Raw genomic sequence first — 23492 nt, forward strand, 5'->3', positions numbered from 1 at the left:
CTTAAATACCCAGATATAACTGTACTCACCTTTCCAAAGAGAAGGAGCATTCCACAGCACACAGGGCTTCAGCAGGTGAAACGTGAGGTTTGGGTCAGGTGGTGGAAGCAGGAGCGAGGGAATACCTAGGCCAGAGCCTTTATCATCGTTTCCAAGGGGAAGTCGAGGCTGGATGGAGAACACAGTCTCGGATGTGCTGGTTTGAATAATTCCAGCAGGCTCTGGGGCATGTGGTCTGGCTGTCTGGTCCTGTCTCCAGGTAGATTTAGGGTAAGGGTTAACACTGGCTTGGTATGTGAGGGTTAGATAAAGGGAATGGTTGGTTTACATGTGACAGGCGTGATCCCAAACATACTGTGTTATCTTTAGGAATTAGCTAACCCAGAGAGGGTCTGTCTCTCCCTGAATTTTTAAGGCTCCCAAAGGTATCAAAAGAGCATGAGTTGAAAACATCAAAGCACATGATTAATACAACCACCCAGTCTCATAGATTAAGGAACCTGAATGTCACCATCATGCTTGGTTTTGTATCACCTCAGCTTTTCTCCGCATTTGTACTTTGTTTTCTCAGACTAATTTTCTCTACTTCGTGGGAAACGTGGGTGTCACCAGTTCCAAGCCAAGCAGGAGTGCGAACAGTCCCAGCGAGAGATATGATAGGTTGGTCTTGAGTCGCATTCCTGCCATTGGACTTGTCAACCACGGCCAAAGAGCAGGATTCTATGATGAGCGGCCCAGGCCTCTGAAACATGCAGTTGGGTTTGGAGGAGGAGCAACTGTTCTCCCAGAAGGAGAGCGCTGTTCCCAGAAGGGAGAGAATCTATAATGTATACTTGGGCTGGAAGAAAGCTATGGATAAAGTCAACAAAGAGGTTTGCAGGGGAGCATTCAAGGTTTCAGCTTAGGCTTCATCCAGGCCAGGGGCTGCCAACCTTGCCGAGGATGAGGATCCTTTTACAACATCCACACTGTGCACACCTGCCCGTCGCAGCACTCAATCACAAACTGTGACTGAGAAACAGTGATGGTGAGAGTGACAGCAGCTACGACTTGAGCTATTACTCCTTGGAATATGTGTGGATAATCTCATGTAATCCTTGAATCATGCTTAGGAGACAGGTACTGTTATTATTCACATTATGGAGAGGAGAAAATAAAAGATCACTCAAGACCAGACAGCTAGTGAACGGTGGGCCAGACTCCAAAACAGGTCATTGATTCAAAAAAATGTATTCACATAACCTGTGTGATGTTATCAAAACATAATCTATGTTATCAAAAAGTGCCACACGGCTGGGCGCGGTGGCTCATGCTTGTAATCCCGACACTTTGGGAAGCCGAGGCACGTGGATTACCTGAAGTCAGGAGTTAGAAACCAGCCTGGCAAACATGGTGAAACCCCGTCTCTACCAAAAATACAAAAATTAGCCTGGCCTGGTGGCGGGCACCTGTATTCCCAGCTGCTTGGGAGGCTGAGGCAGGAGAATCACTTGAACCCAGGAGACAGAGGTTGCAGTGAGCTGAGATTGTGCCACTGCACCCCAGCCTGGGCAGCAAAGCGAGACTCTATCTAAAAAATAAAAATAAAATAAAAGTGCCACAATAGCACATGGACACTTGGTAATGTCTTTAAATACAGTTGCATTTTATTTACCACAATACTATCTACGGTCATTTGAAAATGAATTGTACATTTGTTTACAATAAATGTTACTAATTTTTATTTGTTCTTTTAAAATATTTTTTAGACTTGGTACGGTGGCTTGTGCCTGTAATCCCTGCACTTTGGGAGGCCGAGGCGGGGAGATCACTTGAGGCCAGGAGTTTGAGACCAGCCTGGCCAACATGGCAAAACATTCTCTTTAATAAAAATACAAAAATTAGTTGGTGGTGGTGGTGAGCCCCTGGGACCCAGCTACTCGGAAGGCTGAGTCACGAGAATCACTTAAACCTGGGAGGCAGAGAGTGCAGTCAGCTGCGATCACACTGCTGCACTCCAGCCTGGAAAGACTCCATCCCTAAATAAATAAATAAATAAGTAAAATATTTTTTGGAGACAGGGTCTCACTCTGTCACCTAGGCCAGCGTGCAGTGGCATAATTATAGTTCACTGCAGCCTCGAATTCCTGGGCTCCAGTGATTCTTCCACCTCAGCCTCCCAAGTAGTTAGGACTGCAGGCACACACCGCAACACCCAGCTAAGTTTTAAGGGTTTTTTTTTTGTAGAGACAGCGTCTCATTTTTTTGCCCAGACATGTCTTGAACTCCTGGACTCAGATGATCCTCCCGCTTTGGCCTCCCAAAGCACTGAGATTATAGCCACTGTGTCTGGCAATATGTTGCTAATTTAACGGCTTCATGAATCCCTACATCTCCCCCTTCTAGCCCAATGTCCTCTATTGTCCCTACCCCAAGCCAGCCCCTGCTCTGGAGTCCTTTGGGGTCACCACTTGGGCAACTCTGAGATAACACAGGCTGTCACTCCCGAATGACCAAGGGGAAGAAATTCCACTGGGGGACTGGGAGAGGAAAAACAGTATAGGCATCCCATAACCATCTCATCCTAAGAACTTATACACCATTTCAAACACGGCGGAGACAAACCCTACAGAAGGACAGTATCATCTGAGTGTGACAAAGGGAGGGATAGAGAATTAGACTCCGGCCTGGGGCAGGTTTGATTTAGTAACATGGTCCCCCTTCTTTCAATTTAAATGATCTGAAAACAAAAAAAGGGCCAGAAACCTGTTTCACTCTCCCTTTAAAACAATTATCTGAATAAATTCAACAACTTAATTTGTCTTAGGCTTAGAACTTACACTAACAAAATGTTGTGACAAATTTTCGTATTTAGCAGTGATGTGATTTCATATTTAGCAGTGATTGGGCTGATTTTGGCTCATGTTTTTCCCAGATTTGGTTGCAAGACTCCTATTTCCAGTTTTCAGAAGCATCTGTGACTCCATTGAGATAAAATGTGGCAACCTTATCCAGGAAGACCAGTCCGATATATGAAGAGTTTTTCCTTCCTGTTTCATCAAGTTTATCTCTGTCTACCTGATTTATAATCATACTATGCATCTGCATAGCACAATATCATTGTCAAAGCCCTTTGCTTTGTATTATTACTATATTAGATCTTTTTAAAATTATTTTATTTATTTATTTATTTATTTATTTATTTATTTTTGCAGAGACAGCATCTTGCTATTTTGCTCAGGCTGGTCCTGAACTCCTGGACTCAAGCAATCCTCCTATGTTGGCCTCCCAAAGTCCTGGGACTACAGGCATGAGCCATTGCTCCCAGCCCCATCTGATCTCGATAGTCCTCCATAAGGAGTAGCCATTATTATCACCTGAAATAAAGATGAGGAAACTGACTTCTTTAGTGACTTCCCTCAAGTTTGTTGAAGTGTTTCGTTTCAACAAGCACTAGTTTGCTAAGTTGGGCCCAGCTCTCCCACTGTAGTAGAGAAAGTACAGTACTTTTTTCTTACTCTGATGGAAAAAGATGAAAAGTGATACCACAACCCAAAACTAAATCTGGCAGTAACTGATGCATGCTTCTAGGAAAAGTCCAGCAGAAAGCTGCGCAGGGGAAATCTTGGTACCTCTTCAGTTCACAGCCTGACCTGGTTTGGCTTCGAGAAGCAGAGAGGACCACAGAAAAGGAGAGAAAGAAAGGGAACAGATACTTCCAGGGAGGTGTGAGACAAAGGGTGAGTAATTCAAAGGCTAGAGAGGGGTGGTGAATATGTGCTCACATAAAACAGGTCACTCTCATTTAATAGGTCTAAAGACTTTCTCAGCTCTAATTTCTAGGGTGTCAATAGCTATTTAATGACTTCATGGTAAGGTAAGAAAGATGTTGTTTAAGGAACAGCTACAAAACCTCCCAGCTGCCTACAGAAGGGCATTAGGCTTGATCTAGAGGCAAAATATGTCCTTTAAGAGTTCCTCTGTGCTGATTATTAACTGTAATCATTGTGGGGCACAAAAATATGTTACATATTAGTAGTTAGAAACACAACAAAGGATTGTTTTTAGTCTTTTTTTTCTATAGATTTTTGGAAAACCGGTGGTATTTGGTTACATGAATAAGTTTTTTAGTGGTGATTTGTGAGATTTTGGTGCACCCATCTCACAAGCAGTGTACACTGAACCCAATTTGTACTCTTTTTTCCCTCACCCCCTCCTAATCCTTTCCCTCTTAGTCCCCAGAGTCCATCGTGTCATTCTTATGCCTGGTGTGTTAGTTCATTTTCATGCTGCTGATAAAGACATACCTGGCACTGGGAAGAAAAAGAGGTTTAATTGGACTTACAGTTCCACATGGATGGGGAGGCCTCAGAATCATGACAGGAGGCAAAAGGCACTTCTTACATGGTAGCAATAAGAGAAAATGGGGAAGAAGCAAAAGCCAAAATCCTTGATAAACCCATCAGATCTCATGAAACTTGTTAACTACCATGAGAATAGCATGGGAAAGACCATACCCCATGATTCAATTACCTTCCCCTGGATCCCTCCCACAACACATGGGAATTCTGGGAGATACAATTCAAGTTGAGATTTCAGTGGGGACACAGCCAAATCTTATTATTCAGCCCCTGCCCCCTCTAAATCTCATGTCCTTGAATTTCAAAACCAATCATGCCTTCCAAATAGTCCCCCAAAGTCTTAACTCATTTCAGCATTAACCCAAAAGTTGACAGTATGAAGTCTCATCTGAAACAAGGCAAGTCCCTTTTGCCTATGAGCCTGTAAAAGCATGCTAGTTACTTCCTAGATACAATGGGGGTACAGGTATTTGGTAAATACAGCTGTTCCAAATGGGAGAAATTGACCAAAAGAAATGGGTTACAGGGCCCATGCAAGTCCAAAATCCAGCTAGGCAGTCAAATTTTAAAGCTCCAAAATGATCTCCTTTGACTCCAGGTCTCATATCCAGGTCACACTGATACAAGAGGTGGGTTCTCATGGTCTTGGGCGGCTCTGTCCCTGTGGCTTTGTAGAGTACAGCCTCCCTCCTGGCTGCTTTCATGCGCTGACGCTGAGTCTCTGCAGCTTTTCCAGGCACACAACAGTGCAAGCTGTTGGTGGATCTACCATTCTGGGGTCTGTAGGACAGTGGCCCTCTTCTCACAGCTCCATTAGGCAGTGCCCTAGTAGGGACTATGTGTGGGGGCTCCAACCCCACATTTCCCTTCTGCACTGCCCCAGCAGAAGTTCTCCAAGAGGGCCCCACTCCTACAGCAAACTTTTGCCTGGGCATCCAGGCGTTTCCATACATCTTCAGAAATCTAGGCGGAGGTTCCCAAACCTCAGCTCTTGACTTCTGTGCATCTGCAGGCTCAACACTGTAGGAGATCAGTCAGGGTGGTGGGACAAATTATAGGCAAAGGGCACAAACCTTCTGAAAGATCAGAAGGCTCTGCAAAGCTTCGGGGAGAATAAGATAAAGGCAGCTGTTCTCTTACCCTGAGGCAGAGGGCAAGAAGTAGGTACAAGGGAGTGTATGGGAATTTATCTAAATAGGCTTGTTTACTCATTTTGACCAGAAAATGATCTTTGATCATCAGAGCATGTGACCCGTTCCCTAAAAGGAGAATAGTAAATGTTAATTACCCACAGACTGTGTTTGCTCCAGGCTTTCGGCATTATGCCTGTACTAAATAAAAGCAAGCAGCTCCAGCTAATCGAGGCTGCTCTTTTCTTTGGTCCCTAGTGCCAGCAGCCCCCTCGCTGCTCTTACACTGCATGCCTGTGTCTGAGTACTCCTTTCATCCATTGCTTGGCCAGGGTCTGCGGGATGGACCCAGCAGCTGGTGCCCCTGTGAGACTCAAAGCTGCCGAGACTTGAGGCTTCCACCCTCTGAAGCCACAGCCTGAGCTTTACATTGGCCCCTTTCAGCCATGGCTGGAGCAGCTGGAACACAGGTCACCAAGTCCCAAGGCTGCACACAGCATAGGGACCCTGGGCCTGGCCCCCTAAACCACTTTTTCCCCCTGGACCTCTGGGTCTGTGATGGGAGGGGCTGCCCTGAAGGTCTCTGACATGGCCTGGAGGCATGTTCCCCATGGCCTTGGGAATTAACATTAGGCTCCTTGCTACTTATGCAAATTTCTGCAGCTGGCTTGAATTTCTTCCCAGAAAATGAGTTTTTATTTTCTATCGTATAGTCAGGCTGCAAACTTTCCAAACTTTCATGCTCTGCTTCTTTTTTAAAGCTGAATGCCTTTAACAGTACCCAAGTCACCTCTTGAATGCTTTGCTGCTTAGAAATTTCTTCCACCAGATTCCCTAAATCATCTTCTCAAGTTCAAAGTTCCACAAATCTCTAGGGCAGGGGCAAAATGCCACCAGTCTCTTTGCTAAAACATAACAAGAGTCACCCTTGCTCCAGTTCCCAACAAGTTCCTCATTTCCATCTGAGACCACCTCAGTCTGGATTTATTGTCCATATTGCTACCAGCATTTTGGACAAAGCCATTCAACAAGTCTCTAGGAAGTGACAAACTTTCCCACATTTTCCTGGCTTCTTCTGAGTCCTCCGAACTGTTCCTACCTCTTCCTGTTACCTAGTTCCAAAGTCGCTTCCACATTTTTGGGTATCTTTTCAGCAACGCCCCACTCTACTGGTAACAATTTACTGTATTAATCGATTTTCATGCTGCTGATAAAGACATACTTGAGACTGGGAAGAAAAAGAGGTTTAATTGAACTTACACTTCCACATGGCTGGGGAGGCCTTAGAATCATGGTGGGAGGTGAAAGGCTCTTCTTACATGGTGGTGGCAAGAAAAAATGAGGAAGAAGCAAAAGCAGAAATCCCTGATAAACCCATCAGATTTCATGAGACTTATTAAATATCATGAGAATAGTATGGGGAAAAGACTGAGCCCCATGATTCAATTACCTCCCCCTGGGTCCCTCCCACAACACATTGGGAATTCTGGAAGATACAATTCAAGTTGAGAGTTGGGTGGGGATAGGGCCAAACTGTATCACCTAGCAAAGGATTTTTAGGCTCATTTTTTTTAGCCATTTTATTGAAAGCGGTTAGGTGCCATAATTTATGCATCATCTGGAATCACTTAAATTCTTTCTGCAGAAGGTGTGATTGATAATTGTTAAAAATGTCAATAATTGTCCTAGTGTCAAAAATGCCCCCCAAATCAAATAACCTTTGAATTGCTGAATGTAAGTGCAGGAATGTGTAGTGGAGATCATGTGGGTCAATGCCACCAGTTTAAATCCATCCATTCGACTAATTGGACAAATATTTGCCTTATTTGTAAAAACTAAAGCCCCACCTGTCAGGTTCCCCTCAAGTACTAAGGGCAGAATTGAAAATGCACAGATTTCTCATATTAAATGGAAGTGGAACACTTCACAGGGCAAGTCTGATCTCATAGATAATTCTCCTTACACAAGTAAGTTGAGACCTCACCTTTAGGGTCTTCTTGTCTCTCTCTTAATTACTCACAGGGACAGCTTTTGACTACCTGGAGACCACTCCCAGGAAGTCTGTGAGGATGCTGGGGCTTGGTTTACTGAAGACTAAATATGCTGGTGTCCACCTGGTGGCAGCAGCCATCTAGCTCCAGAGACAACTCTGGAAGAGCTACTGCAGGAGGATCCCATTGCTCAATGAGCTATATGGAAAGCCATCACCTTTGCCTTATCAGTGCTCATAAGAATCAGACATGCCTTTTTCACCTACTCTTGGGTACAGCCAGCAAGCTGCCTGGTTGGTGACAACTGACTGGTATATTAAGGACACTCTCTATGAGGCTATAAGCTATTGATAGCCACTACTGCAGCCTCAGGAGACATTTTTGTAACCCTTGTGGATGCCATGGAAAGGATGCATATGAGGTGAGACAACATGAAACAAAGTGGGTGACTGGACTTTCCAGCCCTGGTGACCAGCATCACTGCCTCAATCCATTATTGGATTGGAGATGGTAATCTTGCCACTAACACAATAGGCTCAAAAGTTAAACCTCACCTGAGTGCCACAGAGAATAAAATGGCCTACTGGGACTGTGGTTCCTTTGGTTCCTCTCCACAGTTGATCTCTCAGTCTAAAGGTGACAGGGATCCTTAGCTCTGGGGGTGGGGCCTGACTTTGTCTGGCAAATACAATACATTGGTCCTCTGCTGTCACCTGGTGGCCATTACTGGTGTGCAGTGGTAATTGACAACCGTCATCATGGAGTTGCCATTCTGTGAAGCTGGCAGATTCTGGCCACACCATAGTGGCACTGGAGACTGTTCTCTGCTTGGCTTAGTATCTGGTTCACTTGTAGTTAGACAATGCCATACTGTTCACAGCAATGGTGCCCCCAGTAGTGGGCTAATGGACAAAACATTCAAGCACATTTCATGTCCTGGGTCTTGGGTTGGCATCATTTTTAAGTGGTAAGATAGACTTTGGAAGATGTGACTGAGAAAATTGCTAGACAGATGATGTTATCTGCACTGTGGCCTACATGTCTTTAGCAGACAGTGTGAGCATTACATGCAGCTGCTCCTCAGAGGAAGCATTCCCCTTGGAGGAGGTGTTTGGAGAAAATCAGGACAGAAGAGGCAGGGATTCAGGGAGATCGGTTCTCTATGTCTATGATTTCACCATAAAATCTCTCAACCACTGCTCTTTTTCTTTAAAAAAAAAAAAAATTGACCCTACCACCTGGGAATCTTCACTGGTTTCATCATTATTTGACACCATCAGTGACAACACAAAGAGGGTGACTCCAATCTGTTGCTTCTGCCAGCCCCTGGTTTGGGTTATTGAATATGGAAGATCATATGATTAATTGCTAGAATTTGTGGACCGCAATGAACTCTTTCAGTGGCTGAGTTCTACTACTGTGCCCAGCCCTCATGATTGGTGACCCATCGATGAGGAAGGCCTGGGTGTGGGTGAGTACTTGATTAATAAAGATGGATGTAGCAGTTACTGAATTAGAACAAATAGATTATGCCACTGTCGAAGGAAAGGAGCACCCCTAGTATTAGGGAGAAACCACCCTTTACATTTCGGTATATAAACCAATTTCAGTTTATTTTTTGTATCTAGTAATAGTAGATAGTCATATTTTTCTTATGGATATGCTGTTATTTCAGTACCTTGTGAAAAGAATTTCCTTTTCTTTTTTAAAATTTCTTTTCAAAATTCAAATAAAATACGTATATCATAAAATACGCCATCTTAATAATTTTAAGTATATAATTTGGTAGTATTAATTACATTTGTTATGCAACCATCACTGCTATCCACTTCAAGAACTCTTTTAATCTTATAAAACTAAAACTCTATAAACATTAAACTAACTTCCCATTCTCACCTCACCATAGTCTCTGGCAGCCAACATTCTACTTTTGGTATCTGTGATTTTTGACTAGTCTAGGTACCTCACATCAGTGGAATCATGCAATATCTGTCTTTTGTGACTGGCTTATTTTATCTAGCACAATGTACTCATGGTTCACCCGTATTGTAGCCTATGTCAGAATTATCTGCTTTAAGGTTTCACAAAGCCTTTCCTTTTAGGATGACTGAAATATTGCTCGGCCAATGTTACTCTGCATAGAACACACGGAAATGTTAAAATACACATTTCTGGGCCTCACCCCAGATACTGTGGTTCAGTTTGTATGTGGTGGGGCCTGAGAATTAGCATTTTTTTTTTTTTTTTTTTTTTTTTTGAGATGGAGTCCTGCTCTGTTGCCCAGGCTGGAGTGCAGGGGCACCATATTGGCTCACTGCAACCTCCGCCTCCCTGGTTCAAGTGATTTTCCTGCCTCAGCCTCCTGAGTAGCTGGGATTACAGGTGCCTACCACCACACCCAGCTATTTTTTGTATTTTTTTAGTAGAGATAGGGTTCGCCATGTTGGCCAGGCTTGTCTCAAACTCTTGGCCTAAGGTCATCTGCCCTCCTCGGCCTCCCAAAGTGCTGGGATTACAGGCATGAGCCACCACCCCTAGCCGAGAATTAGCATGTCTAAAGCTCCCCAGCAGAAGCAGATGCCTCTGGCCCACCTGTCACCCTTTGGGTAGCACAGATTTTCATCTTTAAAATCACTGGTCAGCTATATGGTGATCTTAGTTTAAAATGTTGGTGAAAAATGGTCTGTGACAAATCCCAGTCTATCCTGTGATGTTTATAAATTGAACGCCATGAGCATTAGAACTGGGTGGACCTGGATTTCTCTGCTGTCCTGACTCTTAACAAGCTGTGTACAACTTACCTCTCCAGGCTTTCAAGTCCCTTGGTTTATAATTGGGAATAAAACTACTTACCTCTTAGGGATGCAGTGAGAGTTATATGAGGGGGCGAGTGAAAGGCTCAGAGCCCTTATAAGAAATAGACTTAGTATGTCACAGCAGATGCTTGATGTATATATATTTTAGAAACTCAACCCCAGCAAATGTCCCCTGGCTGCCCCCACCCACAGCCTTCTGTGTCATCTCCTACACTCATCAATGTGTTGTCTCGGTTTTCACTACTTCACTGCACTTCTAAGATGTGAAACCTAGTTAGTTAGTTCATCTCTCCCCTATCCAATGTCTTGCACAGTGCCTGGGACATAGCTGATGATGAATAAATATTTCTTAATTGTGTGAACTACATATAGAAGCCATATTAGTAGTCTTCAACTCAGGTTACACATAGAATTGCCTGGAAATTACCTAGGATACACCCCAGAGATTCTAATTCAATTAATCAAGGGTGGCGTTTCTTAAACTCGGCTGCATATTAGACTCACCAGGGGAAATGTAAAATTGCACATGCTCAGGCCCCGTCCCTGGCCAGTTACACCATAACCTCTGGTGCTGACGTCTAAGCACCAGTGTTTTTGAAAAGTTGCCCCAGGTGACTCCATTATATAGCTAGGGTTGGGCACTGCTGGGCTAGATGGGGAAACAATTTAAGTACATCAAGAGTGGACTAGTGGGCCAGGTACAGTGGCTCACGCCTGTAATCCCAGTACTTTGGGAGGCCGAGGCGGGCGGATCACCTGAGGTCAGGAGTTCGAGACCAGCCTGGCCAGCATGGTGAAACCTTGTCTCTACTAAAAATACAAAAATTAGCTGGGCATGGTGGCACACGCCTGTAATCCCAGCTACTCGGGAGGCTAAGGCAGGAGAATCACTTGAACCCAGGAGGCAGAGGTTGCAGTGAGCCGAGATTGCACCACTGCACTCCAGCCTGCGTGACAGAGAGAGACCCCATCTCGAATAAATAAATAGCCATTAAAAAAAGAGAGTGGACTATTAATGTGTTCTTAGGTAAGATAAATACGAAATTAAGAAGAGAGTGAGTCACTTTTTGCGTATGTCTAATAAAATCTAATTTTCTTCCTTTCCAACTCTGTTGATTAATTTAATTGCTGAGTGTACAGGGTTGTTCTCTTTCAGGTTCACTTCTCTATCTTTTTGGCTAGTTGCTATTGCTGCAGGGTGGCTTTGCTGGGTTGACTAGTGCCCACCAAAAATTTATGTCCATTTGGAATCTGTGAATATGATCTTATTTGGGAATAGGGTGTTTGCAGACATGATGGAGTTAAGATAAGGTCTTTCTTGATTAGGATGGACCCTAATCCAATGGCTGGTGCCCTTATCAGGAGAGGGAAATTTGACACACACGCAAGGGAAAATTCCATGTGAAGACAAAGGCAGGGATTAGAGTGATATGTCTATAAGCCAAGGAATGTCAAGGATTCCAGCAACTTTAAGAAACTGAGAGAGAGGCACTGAACAATTTTCCCTGAGACCCTCCAGGAGAAACTAACTTTGATGACATCTTGAGGCACTTCTTGCCTCCATCACTGTGAGAAAACACATTTCTGTTGTGTAAGCCACCTAGTCTGTGTAATGCGTGATGGCACCCTGAATAAAATAACAGTGACTTAATGGGTATACATGATCTCTATAGCATCTAGGTATTGCGTTCATTAAGAAGACTAAAGTCGTATTTCTGAAATCATTCCTTTATTTTGCACAAACATAGCTGCTATTTACTGAACTTTCTCTAACTCCAAGTCCATGTTACCATGCAATGAAATGTGACAAATTCATGTCTTGCTCAGAAGGCTAAACTGGAAATTCATGAATGTGTTACATATTTAAACTTTCATAGAAGGCTCAGATCAACAAAGCAAAACTTCTACAGATAAAAAGTAGATGTGTATGCTTGTCACTCTTGGGCCCATCAGCACCTGTTCCCTATCATATTGCTGAACTCTGCAAACTCCAGAAAGGAAGATTTCTTTTCCAAACTTCAGAGAAGCTGCAGATCAAGAATTTGGGCAGTTGCATCTGATTAGAGACTCCCTTCTTCCAGTGTGAGAACGTTGGACTGAAAGCGGCATAATATAAAAAGAGACGGTTCTCTGTCAGGGAGAGGTCAGCTCTGAAAAAAAAAAAAAAAAAAAAAAAGAAGGGATGAAAAATTCTTTGTTAGTTGTTATGAGCTGAATTGTGTGAATTGTGTCCCTCCCCAAACCTAAAAACCGTAGACTTAAGTCCTAACCTCCAGTACCTCAGGGAGTGTTTATATTTAAAGATAGGGGCCATTAAAGAGGTGGTTAAGGTAAAATGGGGCTGTTTGGGTGGGACCTCACCCAGTGTGAATGGTATCCTAACAAAAGGAGATGAGGACACAGATCCACACAGAGGAATGACAGCGAGAAGGCTGCCATCGATGAGTCAAGGAGAGAGTCCTCAGAAGACAGCAATCCTGCTGACACCTTGATCTTGGAATTTCAGTCTCCAGAATTCTGAGAAAATATATTTCTGCTGTTTAAGCCACCCATTCTGTGGTATTGTGCTATGGCAGCCCTAGCAACCTAATACAGTAGTCCTATGCAGCTTATCTGCAGGATCAAGTATTGTTTTAAGCTTTAGCACCTGTATGCATCTGTATATAAACTGTACACCCGTCTGTATAAATACGCATAGATGGATGTCTAAATGGGCACTCTTCTGTTAACATTTTTTATCTCTGTGTGGTGGGATTATGGATGCAGTTTTAAAATTCTTTGTATTTTTCTGTTGTGTTTGAATTTTTCAAATGATTTGCATGTGTTATTTGTAGAAAGACCAAAAAAATCAACTTTTAAAAGACAAAAAAAAAAAGGACCTCTCCTCAATAGTAATTTTTTTTGGCTTAAGTGGCCCCTTTTCTCCTCTGGGACAGATCTGAAATATTAAACAAGCAGAAAACCTCCATCCCAGAAGAGGAGACACCAAAACAACTTTGTTGTGACCCAACATTTCTTGCTGCCTTTTAGAAAAAGCCTTATTTGTTTTGTGGTATTAGTTATCAAAGTGCTATTTATCGGGAAATCTGCTTTGTTCCTATTTTTCTTACATAGATAATATGAAAAACCTCAGAAACTCTCCTTTTAAACTCAAAGTGCACAAATAAGACTAGAATCCCATGTAAATGAACTCCTTGCTTGTGTGCAAAATTAATGAAAGCTGCTGCATTTAAGGATAGAGATCAGAAATAAGCCTTATTTCCACAAGAAAAAGTTTGGTCTTTTAAAAGCAATACTTGGAGTTGATTAAATCTGTTGTTATTCATTAGATTTTCTCTTCTGTGATAAAAAAAAAACAATTAAAGGCTTTGAGAGCTGTGAGAAAGACTTTGAAGATTATTTGACTCAAACTTTCCCCAGTGCACAGCACTCCCCGCCCTAACTGGACTGTAAGAGAGGAAACTGAGAACAAGACGGGATGTGGCGACACCTCCACCATGACATAGCACCTCGGCCACAAACAGCTGCAGCAAAGGCTTGGTTCAGTAGGAAACGGCACCCGGCAGAATTCCAAAGGCCTCAGTTTAACAGTGAGGTGGTCCCATCACAAGGAGATTCTCAACCTTGGCTGCAGATTCAAATCACTTGGGCGAGAGTTTTAAAAGTCCACATTCCTGCGCTACTGTGTTGGAGACATAGATGGAACGGTCTGGCGAGGGGCCTGGGCATCAGCATTTTTAGAGCTCCTTGTAGGTGATTCCTGTGCATCACCGGGGTCCAGTGCCACTCCGGATGAACCACCTCATCTACTCTGCTCTGCAACAGACAGCCTCAACCCCACCCCCAAACACACACTGAGACTCTGATGTGGTTGCAGCAGCTGTGAAAGTGCTAAGTGCCTCTCACGTAGTCTTTGTATGTGAGTAAAGGAAAGGGTGTTACCTGTAGGAGTCTTTCACCTGTCACCCTCGGAAGAAGCTGATGAGAAAGGCGCACAGGGCCTGGAAGGGTTTCCAACAGTGTTCCCAGGCCTTCTTCTTTGCTTCCTCATTCCCTCCCGGCCTGGGTCCAGGCTGAGTAGGTTTGGCTGTGGGTCGGGTGGTGGGTTTGGCTTTTCCCAGCTCTTCCGTCGCGTCCTTTCCCAGCTGTGTTGCTTCTGTGAGTTTCACAGTGGTCTTGGGCCTCAGAGATGGCGTCCCAGCCTCAGGCTGCTGGTTGGGCGCTGGGCTGCCCTTGAGGCTGGAAGTCACCTGCTGCATGTGGGCCTGGGGCCCAGCCTCCCTGCACACGGATGGCCTCAGCACCGGGGCCCCCAGGCATGCATGGGGAAGGCGCCTCAGCTCCTGCAGGGCTTGATTCCAGTAAGGTTTGGGGTCAGCAGCGAAAGCCTGGCACATGCTGGGCTGCCCCCTGTACTCACACCAGTATGTCTGGTCTGTGTTGTGGCAGTCGACGCGAAGCCACACTTCTCCAGCACCTTGCCCCAAGCTGCTGGGGCGCATAGTGCAGGAGTCTCTCCCTCCAGTCTGGAAATGAAATTCCTCCCCAGTGCTTCCTTGCTTTTGCCTCGGGGCCTGACCCAAAGTCCCCAGGCAGGACAAGGTCACCAGCAGGAGGCAGGGGACGAACTTCATGGCGATACTCTGATAAACTTGCCTGCAACACTGCACCAGGAGAGAGAACCCAAGTGGGACGAGTCACCCTTTAAAGGGTGCTGCACAAAAGACTCTTTCTCTGCAAGGGTGGGGAGGGTGTTTTGCAGCAAATGAGAAACATGCCCACAGACCTTAGACACGTAACACTTGGCAAGGGCAGAGCAGCCACCAGGGGCCGCCCACCACAAGCAAAGGGAATGGTTTTCCTGAGTGCCTCAGAGAGATCTGCCCCAGCCCTGTCACGCACAAAGCACTACACACAGCTTTGGGGCTGAGGGTTTTATAGTTTTCCAACCACAGGGAGCTTGCTCTAAAATTGGCCCTTGTACGGGAACAGCCTTCTTTGTCAACATTTGGTATATGCCAAGGTGTGGCAGTGGAATTCTGGAAAGAGAGGTTTGTAGCTGGGAGTCTGGGCTGCCTCGAGGCTCCCTCCTGCTCCTTGGAATCCCCGTCTTGGGGGACCATGGGTATAGTTAATCCAAAGGAAGCCAGAATTTTGTGAGCCTAGGTGTTATAAGATGGCCTAGCAAATGCAAAAAAGACTATGTGAGGTTGTGTGAGGATGTGTGTGCTAGAGGGACACAGAGACACTCCCCCTCCCACCCACCGAGCTGAGAGTCACCTGGTGTGGCCTCTGTGGGGGTGTCCCGCCATCACTGTGGCCACAGGCCACAGTGCTGCAGTGTTCACTTCCCTTCTTATTGCATGCCTGACAATTGCACCAACTGAATGACGACGAGGAAGGCATGCAAATATATGTTCACGCTGGGATTCAGTCTATTTTAGACCATGAATTCTATTTCAAATTCAATTGAAATAACACAGTTTTAATTATATCACAGGAAAATATTATTTTAAATATTATTATTATTGTTCTAAAAATAGAAAAAAAACAAAATAAATTAAAAATAACTTTTGGTTCTGTGTCAAGAATCATAGTTTGGTATGGTCATAACTGTCTTTTGATGACCCTTTCAGAGGGCACTGTGGAGTGGACCAAAGGTGGCAATTTGCTATTAGTAATAGGGTTGACGGATGTTGGGGGACTAGTTTGAATGTGAGGGATTTATCTTGGCGATCTTATGTGGGGTAGTTGGTACCTGGCACAGCCTTCCTTCCACCTGGATATCCTGAGTCCTGAGAAGACCTAGTAGGGCTGGAACTAAAGCCAGGCTGAGCTTTGACAGCCACTGTGTGTGTTGCGGTGAGAGCCTTCCAGAAGAGGGCATCACCCCAGGTGGGGAGCAGAGGAAGCTCCCAAGAAGTGGTGCCAAACCTTCAAGACAAGTCAGTCAAATTGTCAGGTTGAGAAAGGGTAAAGGGCAGGTGTTTTTTTGGTTTTTTTTTGTTTTTTTTTGGCCTCATTCTGTCACCTGGACCAGATTGCAGTGGTGTAATTATAGCTCACTGTAGCCTCCAACCCCCAGGCTCAATTACTTCTCCTGCCTCTGCCTCTCAAGTAACTGGGACTACAGGCATGGGCTGCCACACCCAGCTAAATTTTAAATTTTTAATTTTTAGAGAGAGGGTCTCACTCTGTTGTCCAGGCTGAACTCAAACTCCTGGCCTCAAGCAATCCTCCTGCTTCCTTGTCCTCTGGAGTCACTGGAATTACAAACGTGAACCACTACAATCAGCTAAAGGTAGTTTCCTTTTTTTTTTTTTTTTTTTTAGATAGTCTTACTTTGCCACCCAGGCTGGAGTGCAGTGGCACAATCTTGGCTCACTGCAACCCCACCTCCCAGGTTCAAGCAATTGTCCTGCCTCAGCCACCTGAGTAGTTGAGATTACAGGCACCTTCCACCATGCCAGGCTAATTTTTGTGTTTTTAGTAGAGATGGGGTTTCACGATGTTGGCCAGGCTGGCCTCAAACTTCTGACAAGTGATCCGCCCACTTCAGCCTCCCTAAGTGCTGAGATTACAGGCACGAGCCACTGCGCCTGGCCAAGGGCAGATTCTTAAGGCAGGACAATGCTTCCTGTAAAGGAGTGCTGCTGGAGTGCAGGTTTATGGACTGCTGAAATGTCAAAGGCAAGGAGGCAGTGGTGAGAATCAGGCTGGAGAGGTGACTCAGGGTGGGGCCCGCAGCCCCCGTACCAATCCACAGGGCCAGTTCTAAGACAGACGCTTGCCCTTTGTGTGCTTCCAACTCAGGAGCCCCTGGAGTAAACAGCACCCCAAGCCAGGCTCCACGTCGTGGCCAGAGGACGGCAGGTGTTCAGCTCCAACCTCCTTTCCCCCACCCACCACAGAGTTGCAGGGAACAGCTTGCTAGACCCATCTAGCCACCCTGAGGTTATGACCAGCCCTTTTCAATGCCCTAGTGAGGCTGAGTTTACCCTGCAATGGGAACTTATCATAAGAGCTCTAATCATGCTCTTCCTCTTTTCGCTTTTGGGACAAGCCAAGCCTCAAGACCTTTGCACTAGTCGTGCCCACTGCCTGAAAATCTGTTCCTTGAACATTGCATGCCTGGCTTCTCCCTGCCACCTTCACAGAGGCCTTCCTTCACTATACAGTGTAAATGAGCTCTTCTGTTCCTCTATCACTTCATCCTGCTTTAGTCCTCTTGAAGGCAGTGATTTCTCTCTCTCTTTTTTTTTTTTTTTTTGAGATGGAGTTTTGCTCTGTCACCCAGGCTGGAGTGCAATGGCGCAATCTCGGCTCACTGCAACCTCTGCCTCCTGGGTTCAAGCAATTCTCCCATCTCAGCCTCCCGAGTAGCTGGGACTATAGGCACATGCCACCACACCTGGCTAATTTTTGTATTTTTAGTAGAGACAAGGTTTCACCATATTGGTCAGGCTGGTCTCGAACTCCTGACCTCAGATTATCCACCCGCCTTGGCCTCCCAAAGTGCTGGGATTACAGGTGTGAGCCACCATGCCCAGCCCAATTTCTCTTCTTTCTTATTTGCTTGTTCATCTTTTAAGTGTGGAGTGTCATGATCAGATTTGCACTGTAAGAGACTGCTGTGTTGAGAAAGGATTGGTAGACAGCGGGGCTGTGCACAGGGAGGGTAGTGGGCAAGCTGGCTGTGTATGGGCTGAGTTGCTGTAACAAAAAGACCTTCTCTACTATGAACCAGTCTTCCAGGTTCATGCCTGGAAGTTCTTCAGATTTAACATATGCCTTCCAAAGTCTGTTTGATTGCTGCCATTTCCAGTGGAACAAGTCCAGGATCTGCGGTTTTCTTAGTAGACACTTCACTTACTTACTGCTGGCCTAAGCCTAGTCACTCAGCCACATCTAGCTGCAAGGGAGGCTGGGAAATATAGTCCCGACCAGGTAGCCTATGTCTAGCCAAAACTCAGGGGGCTGGAAGCCTAAAAGAAAGAGGGGAATGCCTCGCTAGCCAAGAGACATTATGAAAACTGTAAGAGGATATCATCAGTGGGGATGGAGAGGAAGGCTTGGTGACCAAGGGTGGATGGAAGGGAGGGGGAAAGCAGACTTAAGAGATTCCTCTGGCTCCAGTGATAGGGTGAAGGTGGAGAAATTCAAGAAAGGGAACATGGTGGGGAGAACCTGTGAGGATGTGCAGGTCAGGACAGTGGTTTAAGGCAGGGGCCATAAACTGTGGCCCATGTAGCCTGCTTTTGTAATTTTGGGAGAACACGGCAATATCTATTCACTTATGTATTGCCTATGGCTACTTTTGTGCTACAACAGAGTTGAGGAGACATAGGCCACATGGCCCAGAAAGCAAAATATATTCACTGTCTGACCCTTTTCAGAGAAAGTTTGCCAACCTCTGGTTTAAGGTGCCTCTGGGTGGAGACATGTCATGAACACAGGGTTGGCTGGAGCTCTACGTGACGAGAGAACCAAAGGGAGCAGGTGAGATGATGAGTGACTGAAATCACCCAAGGAGAGAGTGAGGGGCGGACCAGGAGAGAACTTGCGAATGCCACCTAAATTTAAGAACTGGAGAGATGAGTGTTGGCAGGAGACTGAGAAATAGACAGCCATGCCCCAAGACGAAACTGGAGAGGGCTCTTCTGGGAGCCTGAAGGGAGATCTTTGTAAAGGGGATATGTTCACAAAAGTCAAGTCCTCGGTGACCCCGACAGGAGCCCTTCAGGAGGGGTGGGGACAGAAGGTAGGTCACAGGAGTTGAAGAACCAGTGGAAATGAGAAAGTGGATATAGAGATGTGTAGAGAGTTCTTTCAAGGAAATTATTTCCAAAAAGAGAGGGAAAAAAGAAAACATCTTATACTACCAGGCTGAGTGTGCAGTGGGGTTGAGGAAAAGCTGATTTTTTTTTTCTTTGCTGAGACAGTCTTGCTCTCTCAGCAGGCTGGAGTGCAGTGGCGCGATCTCAGCCCACTGCAACTTCTGCCTTCCAGGTTCAAGCGATTCTCCTGCCTCAGCCTCCCGAGTAGCTGGGACTAGAGGCGCCCACCACCATGCCCAGCTAATTTTTGTATTTTTAGTAGAGATGGGGTTTCACCATGTTGGCCAGGATGGTCCCGATCTCCTGACCTCATGATCCACCCTCCTCAGCCTCCCAAAGTGTTGGGATTACAGGCGTGAGCCACTGTGCCTGGCCAGGCTGATTTTTTTTTTTTTTTTTTTTTTTAGCAAAGATAAGAACTTTAGGACCATATCCTTCCACTGTGTTTGGTGATTTGAGATACTGAAAAATAAATAAATAAAAGTTGCAAGAGTGACACTAGGAGTATTAAGTTGGCTTGAAAAACTTGAATTATTTAAATGGGTGATGGAAAAATCAGGTTTTCAAAAAATGGGAAGTTAAGAGATAATTTCCTCCAGAAGAATTATACACTATATAGTCTTGTTTAAATTGCAAGCCTTTTGTGTGTTGCTTTAAAAAAATTCATTTTTACTGTTGTGTGTTTAGGAGTACATCAGGCAAAGTAGAGTTTGCCTATAGTTGGCATCCAATTGTGTATATTGTGACCTGGACAGTTCCCTAAGAAATGATGACTTTAGATCTGAAGAAGATCTAAAATATAGCCCACTTTGACCTTGATCTTGACCTTGACCTTGAATTACTTCTGGATAATGGGCCCTTTAATAATAATTAATGGAATAAATTCACAAATAACATACGCCCAAATTTCATCATCTAAGTTGTGAGTCGCTGGATCTACTCAAGGAAGTAACATACAGGCCACGTTTTCCAAGTTCTTTTTTATTGAAATGAATCGGAACTGCAATCTGCACTGAAAAGACCTGGGGGAATGCCTACATCTCGAATTTCATTACGTCAATGTCAAATTTTGTCCGACCAGTTTTTCATTGCTGATCACTTTTGATAATGACAGATCCAACATGAAAACCCTAAAGCAAATGGATATTTACCTTGTGCTTTCATGTAAATTTAGAGACCAAACTCAAAGGTTTCATCCATGCTGGACACCAGATCTAAGAATTGTGACAGGATCTTCTCACATTTCATTTTAGAACACTTGATACTAGTCTGATGATATTCATGTTAGCTGCACTCCAATTAATGTTTATCCTAATGCAACAGAAAACTCTGTTAAACTATACACCATAATTGGCATCTGTTAAAACAACTCCACTTTTGAACAAACAGCATTTCTTTCTCTCAAGATCTCTCTCTCTCTTTTGAATTTGCCAGATGGAGTTACACAGGTTTCTCTAGGATTGCTTTTACATGCCATTTCCAAGTGGAACGTGGCCAATCTTTGATAAAGTATAACAGACGAAAATCTCTGCGCGAAGGATATGCTGTAGGTTTCACACACTTTTAGTGAAAATGGATTATTTTCAACAGCACCAAGAAGTCAACGGTGACTTATTTAGCTCATTTAGAAGAAAGTCCTATAATACTCATTTGTTTAAAAAACTCTGTGGTAACAAAAGGTATATACACCGTTTACTGTACAAAAAATGCATCTTTCCTGTAAACTGGTGTGTGTTTAGCACACTCCACACATGGCAATATGTTAGAACCTAGCCATCACATTTGATAGGGTTTTGACAGAAATGCATCCAATGGGAACAAACACCCCATATGTTGTAGTGTCTAAATAGAAACTCAGTGTAAAAAAGTGAAAAACAAAAATAGACAGGAAGGGAGGGAGTCATCCTTGAATAGTGATGGACCATGGACTATAATGTGATTGTGTTCATTCTTAAAGCACTACCCAGAGACCAATGGCGCTGTTTCCTTGGTGCCCGCCTGAGTCACTTCGTTGCCACTGGCGTTGCTCCTGGATTTGGAAAGTCCTTGTAGACCCAGAAACTACCAAAAATCTGTGATCCTTTCCACTTTGAGTATCCTGATGCTGAAATGAAAGGTAAACACAATTTTAGAAACTGCTTTTGAATTAATAAAGAGAAAACCAGGAATGCATAATCCTAAAATGGTCCCCACCAGGAGCCTAAGAACTAAGGAAAATATAAACTCGTTCAAGAGGCACAGCAATATGTTTGTTGCAAAACAATTTGTTAAAATATAGCATATAGAAAAAAAACTTTGTGGTTTTTGTTTAATTTATTTTATTTTATTTATTTATTTATTTGTTTTTGAGAGGGAGTCTCACTCTGTCGCCCAGGCTGGAGTGCCATGGCGAGATCTCAGCTCACTGCCACCTCCGTCTCCCAGGTTTAAGCCTCACCCTCCCAAGTAGCTGGGACTACAGGCATCTGCCACCATGCCTGGCTAATTTTTATATTTTTTAGTAGAGATGGGGTTTTGCCATGTTGGCCAGGCTGGTCTCGAACTTCTAACCCCAAGTGATCTGCCCACCTCAGCTTCCCAAAGTGCTGGGATTACAGGCATGAGCCACCACGCCCAGCCAGAAAAAAAGTTTTAAGTCCGTAATACTCAAGGTACATGGTTGGTACACAGATTTCTAGATGTTTGTTTGTTTATTTGTTTAGAGATAGGGTCTCACTACATTTTCCAAGTTGGAGTGCGTGAGTGTGTTGGCTATTCACAGGTATAATCATGGTTCACTGCATCTTTGAACTCCTGGGCTCAAGCAATCCTTCTACCACAGCCTCCCACCCCAGTAGCTGGGACTACAGGCACGTACCACCATGCCTGGCTTATTTTTTTACTCTAAAAAAAACACTTTCTTTTCTTTTTCTTTTTTTTTTCTGTGATGGAGTCTCACTCTGTTGCCCAGGCTGGAGTGCAGTGGTGTGATCTCGGCTCACTGCAACCTCTGCCTCCCAGATTGAAGCAATTCTCCTGCCTCGGCCTCCTGAGTAGCTGAGATTACAGGCAGGATTACAGGGGCCCCCCACCACACCCGGCTAACTTTTTTTAGTAGAGACAGGGTTTCACCATGTTGGCCAGGCTGGTTTTGAACTCCTGACCTCAAGCGATCTGCCCGCCTCGGCCTCCCATAGTGCTGGGATTACAGGCGTGAGCCACCGCACCAGCCCTTATTTTTTTACTTAAAAAAAAAAAAATCTTATTTTTTTACTTTAAAAAAAATCTTATTTTTTTACTTTAAAAAAAAATCTTATTTTTTTACTTAAAAAAAAAAACTTATTTTTTTACTTAAAAAAAAAACTTATTTTTTTACTTAAAAAAAAAACATTTTTTTACTTAAAAAAAACTTATTTTTTTACTTAAAAAAAATCTTATTTTTTTACTTAAAGAAAACTTATCTTTTTAAGTAAAAAAATTTTATTTTTTTAATATACACACACATACTCACTGTGTGTGTGTATATATATATATAAATACACACACATTTATATAGCAATGCATGTATATACAGAGAGGGTCATTGTATCGTATGTATACATGCAGTTGTCCCTCTGGATCCATGTGGGATTGGTTCCAGGACCCCTACACACATCCACCTACATACTGTATATCATCTCTAGATTACTCAAAATACCTAATACAATGTAAGTGTTATGTAAGTAGCTGTTATACTGTATTGTTTTTATTATTTTTATTTTTGTACTGTTATTTAAAAAAATTTTTTTTAGAGTATTTTTGATCCACAGTTGGTCGAATCTGTGGATGTGGCACCTGCAGGTACACAGGGTGGACTGGATATATAAAATATCTTGTCTAATATACTGATCTAGATTTCCCACTTAATGTATTAGGAATAGCTATGTTTTGGTGTTCTAAAAACTAAAAACTATAGTCCTGTAGATTCTCTTCAATGAAAGCATCAAACTTACCTCAAGCAATTTCAACATCAGCTATCAATGTTGTGATGGGCTAAAAAACAAAAAAATAAAGAAATATAATACCCCCAGCAAAGCTGTGGGTGGTTTCATCACCTCTGTGCTAAGAAGCAGGCATGTGACTAAAGGTACAGACGAATATAAGCCACACCTCATAAAGTTTATCAAGAAGAATGTGTCAGACAAAACACTGGTTACTCTAGCTTCTGTTTGTATTGCTGTTAAAAACAGCGTAGAAGGTAAAGAGAATAAACAGACTATGACAAGTAGAATTGTGAATATTCACAATCTAAAGTTAAAAGTGTTAAGAGTCACTAAGAATACGTGTTGAAGACATTAGGCCAGCAGCAACACAGCAGTACACATGTCTACCACAAGAGTCTTTCTAAAGTCCGCTTCTA

At 43.9% G+C, this 23492-nt stretch overlaps 2 protein-coding genes across 3 annotated transcripts in view; both read right to left on the bottom strand.

Moving 5' to 3' along the window:
• Positions 1–11992: 11992 nt before the first annotated feature.
• FGFBP2 (fibroblast growth factor binding protein 2) lies at positions 11993–14970 on the bottom strand. Its single transcript, XM_055246522.2, has 2 exons — positions 14220–14970; positions 11993–12427 (listed from the first exon to the last, which is right to left on the bottom strand). Exon 1 carries the CDS (start codon positions 14909–14911, stop codon positions 14240–14242), a length of 672 nt encoding a protein of 223 aa, XP_055102497.1. The 5' UTR covers positions 14912–14970; the 3' UTR covers positions 11993–12427; positions 14220–14239.
• A 5105-nt stretch (positions 14971–20075) lies between these two features.
• PROM1 (prominin 1) overlaps positions 20076–23492 on the bottom strand; it is a 152420-nt gene continuing 149003 nt past the window's right edge. For both annotated transcript variants that reach the window (XM_063619404.1, XM_063619405.1), the window contains 2 exons: positions 23086–23125; positions 20076–21218 (listed from right to left, as the gene is read on the bottom strand). In XM_063619404.1, the coding sequence (XP_063475474.1) occupies positions 23110–23125 (16 nt within the window). In that variant the 3' untranslated portion in view covers positions 20076–21218; positions 23086–23109. The remainder of the gene's footprint in view (positions 21219–23085; positions 23126–23492) is intronic.

The sequence above is a fragment of the Symphalangus syndactylus genome, chromosome 16 (genome assembly GCF_028878055.3).
Source record: "Symphalangus syndactylus isolate Jambi chromosome 16, NHGRI_mSymSyn1-v2.1_pri, whole genome shotgun sequence".
Taxonomy (NCBI): domain Eukaryota; kingdom Metazoa; phylum Chordata; class Mammalia; order Primates; family Hylobatidae; genus Symphalangus; species Symphalangus syndactylus.

What these genes read in the sequence shown, in the direction of transcription:
- FGFBP2 (XM_055246522.2), bottom strand. Translation starts at nt 14,911, where the DNA reads ATGAAGTTCGTCCCCTGCCTCCTGCTGGTGACCTTGTCCTGCCTGGGG.